Source organism: Plectrocnemia conspersa, unplaced genomic scaffold, assembly GCF_051122295.1.
Source record: "Plectrocnemia conspersa isolate PC_06_02 unplaced genomic scaffold, ASM5112229v1 ptg000005l, whole genome shotgun sequence".
In the NCBI taxonomy this organism is placed as follows: domain Eukaryota; kingdom Metazoa; phylum Arthropoda; class Insecta; order Trichoptera; family Polycentropodidae; genus Plectrocnemia; species Plectrocnemia conspersa.
This window is the reverse complement of record NW_028277169.1, coordinates 17,919,778-17,927,340: the sequence shown is the minus strand read 5'-3', so window position 1 is coordinate 17,927,340 and position 7,563 is coordinate 17,919,778. Positions and strand designations below refer to the sequence as shown.

The 7,563-nt window shown below is 24.6% G+C and overlaps 1 protein-coding gene across 1 annotated transcript; it reads right to left on the bottom strand.

Annotated features, from left to right (window-relative positions):
• Positions 1-1,410: 1,410 nt before the first annotated feature.
• Positions 1,411-7,232, bottom strand: LOC148235000 (uncharacterized). The gene is made up of 7 exons (XM_088185363.1): positions 6,688-7,232; positions 2,845-2,941; positions 2,643-2,776; positions 2,414-2,579; positions 2,210-2,343; positions 1,823-2,135; positions 1,411-1,742 (listed from the first exon to the last, which is right to left on the bottom strand). The coding sequence occupies exons 2-7, from the start codon at positions 2,920-2,922 to the stop codon at positions 1,548-1,550; spliced, it is 1,020 nt and encodes a 339-aa protein (XP_088041489.1). The 5' UTR covers positions 2,923-2,941; positions 6,688-7,232; the 3' UTR covers positions 1,411-1,547.
• Between the last annotated feature and the right edge of the window lie 331 nt (positions 7,233-7,563).

Sequence of the window (7,563 nt, the reverse complement as noted above, 5' to 3'; positions counted from 1 at the left end):
AATCACTACTCACAATCAACTTATGTATGTTGAAATTTGGAACGTCTACAATATGTGTGACTTAATTCGATTTTAATTATACGTCAATACTTAATATGTGTGACCTAACTCGATTTTAATTATACATCACAATATTCATCCGTAAGATTAGAAAAATCTAATGAATCAAATCTGTGATGATCAATCAGAATTATTACTATATAATAATCGCAAATTCTGACTTCACATACGCGATAGATATTTAAAATCATTAAGGTACATAATCAGGTCAATAATCAGAAACATACAGCATTCGTCTATCGTGTTAGTTATTAAACTAAAAACCTTATCTTTCACTTCTATAAAAATTAAATCTAATTTTCATATTGGCTGATAAATTATATTTTTTTTATTATTATAATGATTCTTCATATTGAGAAACATTTTAAATAATTTTTTAACAATATATTTATTATATTCTATTCGCATTTTAAAAACTGTTTATAAATCTCCTTATTTATGAATAAAAAATGATAAATTGTATAATGATAACTTAAGCCATAAAATAGTAAATATTTTCTATAGGCAAAAAATATTTTTAAAGCAAATATTTTTTTTAATAAAAATTCTTATTACTTGAGATTACATTTTAAGATGGGCCAACTTACTTATCTGCATTTTAAAGCAAACGCGTTTTAAAGTTTACTTATCTTTATAACATACAGAAAATACTAATACGAATTAATATAGTCCAATCCCATAATAGAAATAGAAATGGGCCAACCAGAATATACAAAAACATTTATTATCTAAGTGATTTTACAAATATAATTTAAAAAGTGAGGCTTCTTGTTTTTGTCTTTTAAAACAATGGCTTTTTGTGTCTTCTTTTGGTTATAGATTTAGGTGGGAAATAGTTTCAAAATGTTTAATATACATATCAATAACCGAAAATGATATACAAAATTACAACATACTTGTATGACTTGAATCAATGTTTTACAAATATATTATATATAATTTTAAATCCTTTAAATTATTAATTATTTAAAAAAAAAATATTCTAGAATAATATAACCAACTTCAAGCTTTGAAAAGCGGGCCGCATCCTAAGGCTTTGAGGGCCACGTGTTTAAATTTATTATTTTAATAAATGTCATACAATACATGTATATAATTAAATTTAAAAAATAGAGTAAATATAATATAAATGTGTAGGTATATTTTGTATCTATTGTGTATATATTCAAGGTTATAAATGTATTATATACCTTATTTCACTAATTACTTAGATTAGGGAAATAACAAGAAAAAATCCGATTATTAATAATTAATATCATATTTTTATTTCATTATATAATAATTATTACAATATTATAAATACGAATTATCGTTAAATTAAGATGTATTATAATATAATATTGACTTAATTTAACTATCACATGATAATCCTTTTAAAAACTAACAATAAAGATTGTTAAATTATATCTACATTATATATAATAATTCACCATTATATATACTTTAAGATCTTAAATGTTGAATTATTTATATTTTTACATTAATATTCAAACGTTTGTTGAGATGACTTTTGCTTTTGCTCTGAGTTTTTCCGTGTGTTTTTCAATTTTTTGCTTCAATAACTCTGGCTTAAACAATAATTCGTGTTGATCCATGAAGTTGTACAATTCTGTTAAATATTCAACGGGATGATAGTAGTAGTGTTGTACGTGTGGAGAATCATCCCAGCATTTAGTAGTTATCTTTAAATTTTATACAAATTATTACCAAAATGAAACATGAATTCATTATGCAAATACTATAACAATGCTAAAATACTAACCGGGATTCCCAATTTTTCCCAATTTTTCTTCATAGTAAGATTTGTTTTCATCGTTCCGACTTGATCAGTCTTGCTCATTAGATGTAAAATTGGTGATTTGCAGTAGTTGTGTTGAACGCGAATATTACTTTTTTGATAAGTTTCATATACATCGACGTTTTTCTTAAAATGATATTCGATATACCACTGAACAATATTTCTCATTAAAGTACTATCGGGAAAAACAGCTTTTGCTACGCCAAAGATTAAATCGTTAGTCCCAACAAGACTGTCCCAAATTTGGACTTTTAATTGATTCACAACAGGTTCATATCTATAAAATAAATAAATCACTAAAATAAATATATTTGTAAGTATATATGTATATAAGTTTAAAACGAGTAGTACCTTTCCACGTCTTTAGATATATGTGCCATCAATTCGCTCCACATGAATGTGCCGATGGAAAATCCTGAAAGGATTGCTGGTTGACATGTGTGAATATTTTGTTCCATAAATTTGAGCAAATTGCCAGACGTATTCTATAATGGTACACATTAATAAGCAAATCTATAATATATAATTTATAAAATTAAGATATTAAATGTTTACCATGACTTGTGGTATGGGATATAATGCGTCCTTCATTGTGATCCTGGCCGTTAATACATCATATCCTTGCTCCAAATATATGGAAGCATATTTCATGATGTTTTTATCAGTTGAACCTAACCAAACCAGCATGAAACATAATGGTTTTCCACAAGGATCAACCAGTCTATAAAATACATTTAAAATTAAATAAAATGTTCATTAAATTAAATAAATAATTTTAACTCACTTCATCGTGTTCGGGTTAACTTTAACTGATTTTTTGTCGTCAGTTATATAATTTATGTTTTTAGTCAAATGATGCACGACATAAGATCTGCTCTGGATTTGAGCAAAATCGTTCGATTGGAATTGCGTTAAGCCCTAATAAAAAAATATATTTGGTAATCATATACCTCGATAGCATTTTATTAAAAATATTTTATTCTTACAGTTTTATTCGAGATAGCGTTCCTTACAGGAGCTTTTCCTAGTAATTGGAGGTTTTTAGCCATCGTTCTGAGACTCATCTTGATTTTGTTTAAGATTCTATATTCGAGAAAAAAGGATTTGAAGTTTGTTTCCACAAGCTGCTGATGCACAGCTCGGGAAAATAATGACACTTGTCATTGAAAATCGAACGTATTTATTTCGCGTTATCTCCGTGAATAATTATAACGAAATTACAAAATCAGATGCAGTTTATTAGTCGAGATAAACAGTGTTTTGAAAATACAGCATAATATTATTAAATCGTTGATAAATATTTTAATACATATCAGTCAATGATCGTAATGGAAAATGCAAGTAGGAAGAACTTTTCCAGCAACCTTGTATCCAATATTGCATATTATTAATACTTAAAAATATATCTTGTTTAATATTTATGTACATATATATAAATAAGTAATTATGAGATTTTAAATTCTAATAAACCGTAAATTTCAAAGCCATAAACCATCAAAAATTAATATTTTAAATGTATAATATACAAAGAATATTAAAATTTTATATAGACTGAATCAAGATAAATTACCTATTAACCTAAATGAAATCAGATACATTTTTTTTATATCTTAAAAAAATAGGAACGCCTACATCTCATTAATATTTATTTACCACAAAAATAAGACAATTATAATATCAATAATTTATTTTATAATATAAAATATATTGTTTTGAATAACTTTGCTTTTTTATACAAATTTTGCTAGTTCAAAACAATTTGACCAAAAAGTGAAAAATCATTTTTAGATATTTTCTTAGAAAACCGTCGAAAATTGCAAAACTATTTGCAATTTGCGCTGAGATCTTAAATATGGCTTTGAAAAGTTTAAGATGAGGCGTTTATCTGGGTCTGGTTTGGTTCCTGAATTAATTTTTTTCACGCTGCACCTATACGGTATTTTTGATCTGATTCTCAAGACGTCGTCATTTCATGATATTTTGAAATGCACAAAAGTCACCCCTAGTCATCAACTTTTACTAAATTGTTTGAAATAATTGTCCATAGATATATCACTTTCGGCAAGTTTTGTTGGACGATAAATCTTACAAGATGCTCAACTTTGTTATGAGGAACACATTTCACTTTAACGATCTGTCAGTTATTGGCGTCCTATAGTTTATTAATGAATAGTGATATATAAATTGGAATACCTGAATAAGCAAAAAAGTTCAGAAAATGTTGTTGAGATACCTTTATAAGAGAATATTTTGTTATTATCCAGGAGGAGTTCCAGTTTTGGGTTGTGAAACGTTTTTATTTCTGATGTCACCATCCGGCTCCTTAATACAATACATTAGTATTGCACATTAATATATTTAATGCCTCCTACGAGGAGCTGGTCCGGTTCGTAATATTTACTTTAAATACGTAATATTTTATGATATTTTTTTTTTCATACTATGTATTATTTTTTATCTTACTTGTATAATTTTTTTGTGTATTATAATAATATTATGTATCGTTTTTTACTAATCGTGACGCATTGAGGTAACCTATATTTTAGTATTATTTAATATTATATTCTTTTTAGAAAGGTTTTAATAAAAGGCGTTAAGGAGTAATGAAAAAAAGTTTATTGCGTGAAATCAGATATAATGCATCAACAAAAATTTTTTAACGTTATGTAATTTTCCCGTAGTCAATTAGTATGTTAAAAATTGTAAGACATATCATGAGACATGACAGGCTCTAACCTCAAGCGTTTCAGAATTAATCATGTCTGTAAATCATTGACATCTGTTTTAATTTAATCAAAGGCTATTTAAACAAAGCTTTAATTCATAATCCCATACACCAAACCGGTATTTTATAAAAAGTGTAGTTATTATATAAATGCAAATCAAAAAATAAGATAAAATACACAATTTTGTCATTGAAATAGTATTCATTTTTATTCGTGGTTTTCCTTCTATAAAAAAATATCTTATAAATAAAACAGACGTAATAGAAATATATTTTTCTTAAAAATCAAATATTAATAAAACCGCAAGTGGTAAAAACAATGTTAATTATTTAACGTATTGAAAACGCTAACAAATATAATAGATATACAATATATAAATACACCTCTTTCAATGGCAAATCACATTTTAGGATATACGAATTAGATAATTGTATAATATACGTAAAAACACAATGATTCGATTGTAACCATATCTACAGATCAGCTTATAATCTATGATTTCCGGTCGCGCAGTCGAATATTTATTATACACTATATTCTTAAGAAGTACTTATAGGAAATTACTTGTAATTTTATATAATATATTGAATAGATATTATAAATATGTGATACAGAAAATATTTATTAAATTTGTATTATAACAATTAATACCTTTTTGCAGACACAACAAAAACACGATTTTTACTCTTTGCCCCTGCACGTTCTATTAAATTATCATGTTATTATAAATTTATTAATTGATGATGTTTGCTTTCATAATAATTAGAGAACTGGTTATTTTATTTTAATATTTAGCTAGAAAGATATTTTAAGAACTGATTATTATTTTCAGAGTACTAAATAACTAATAAAAATCAATGTCATAAAGTTGCTTAAAAATACGTCATATAAAATTCAATGGCAATTGACAACCGTTATCAAGAAAATTTATCTGGTAAATACGTATTCCACCGAAAAAACCCATATCATCCATTACATTGATTCAATCTATAAAGACACTCAATTATATGTGACATATTGCTCGAATATTTATATGATGCTAATAATTGTAATTTATATTAATATATGATTGATTGTATTGCGTATATACTCTTAAATTAAATTATAATCATAATAATTCTTTAATCCCATGTACTTTCATAATAAATAAATTTTACAAATCAAAGTTCATTCAATTTTTTTCAATAATATAATTTACATAATAGATAACGAATGAAAAAATTTAGATAAAAATATAATTTAAGAGTTGATCACGCAACAATATAAAATATAATACTATTTATAACATTACTGAGATAATTTTACAAAATTTTAATATTTTTATTATCTTGGGTATTTTCTGTAATTTTGCAAATAATAAATAAAATATTATCTTCGTTGTTCTAAGACACTTCTTTTAAGATAAATACGAAAAAAAAACATATTATTAGATTTGCTAATCTTTAAAGATGCTTCTCTCGAGATTTATTTTTGAACGTCATTGAAAACGTCAAAAATATATTTATTTATATAATGTAAATATATTTTTTACATTAGAGTTTTTTAATATCATATTAGTTACTCTTAGTCCAACGTATTTTCTATTCTTATAATAATCAAGTTAAAATATGATTGACAATTTATTTAAAAAAATAATAATAAGTATTTCTTTACAATATTTTATTTCTATAAATTAATCGCTTTAATATATTACGAAAATTTATTGTTTTATCCAAAAATTACATAGATTTTAATCGTAAATTTGATTATTTCCCATCTATAAATATCGCGTGTTTTCCGTTTTAAATTAAATTTAATAATAATATCTATCTAAATTTAATAGTTAGATAATAAAATGTATAACTATAGACGATATAATCAAAAACGTCTGATTATTTTTCTACGCATTTTATAAATTATATTTTTTCTATATTTACAACTATTATTACTACAACAATATTTATCAAATATGGTATTTTGAGACATCTGTATTTTTTTATTTATAGAATAGAATTCGCAGCTCGGACAAGTATTTTAACATAAAATTTCTGCTGCTATGAATCGAAAATACGCTTAAATTATATAAGAGTATTTAAATATTTAATAGATAAAAAATATACATACCTTTACTTATATCTGACTCAGAGATATACTATCGTTAGCCACACCTAAAAATATTTGATATAATATTTTTCAGTATTATAAAATGGTTAGTCAAGACGTCGACCACGAAGCAATCCGAGTGACTGAATAAATTCATAAAAATATTCTCATTGTTTAACCTCAACATATTCATTACAGAAACTGGCAATTTATAAATTTAATAACTAAAAAAATGACCTCTGCAATATAATTAACAACAATCACAATATATAAAAAAAATCTTTACCGCCAATTAATAATTCCTCAAAAAAAATAACACGGTTAAAAGTAATATACTAATTTTAAACGCTGACCAAGAAATCCTCATTATCTTTAAATATCGTTTATGAATTTAAATCCATTTCTAAATGAATATGCAATAAAGCGATACCTAATAGTCTTACCTCGCTCATGCCATTCCTTTGACAGGTCTATAAGTGGCGTAACATAGATTCAAAAGCAACACTAATTGGTAAACTTAGTAATATTTCTAATAAAACATTACAATTTGGATATATACATATACAATATTTATCACAAGTCTTATAAATATATTGTAATATATATTTGATTTATTTTCCACAATGATAAATTTTCAGATCCATTTAATTTTCCATATAACTTCAGATATAAGTACACATTCAAAATTTAAACTATTATATTATCCAACCACTAATTAAAAATTTTCAATGAAGTGACCAATTTATTTTTAGTGTGATACAAAACGCTCTATTTTTTAAATACAGTTTTTATAATAAAAATACGCTCTTTGTTTTTTAAAGAAATAAGTCTGACACATGTTTAAAAAGGTGGTAAACTGCAGGTGAAAAATCAGTTGAATATGATGACACAATATTT

Excerpts from the sequence above, each read along its gene's own strand:
- LOC148235000 (XM_088185363.1), bottom strand. The coding sequence starts at position 2,922 with ATGAGTCTCAGAACGATGGCTAAAAACCTCCAATTACTAGGAAAAGCT. Across the intron at positions 2,777-2,844 it reads ACGCTATCTCGAATAAAACT|GGCTTAACGCAATTCCAATC; the intron begins GTAAGAATAAAA and ends TTTTTTTATTAG. Across the intron at positions 2,344-2,413 it reads ATCCCATACCACAAGTCATG|AATACGTCTGGCAATTTGCT; the intron begins GTAAACATTTAA and ends GTACCATTATAG.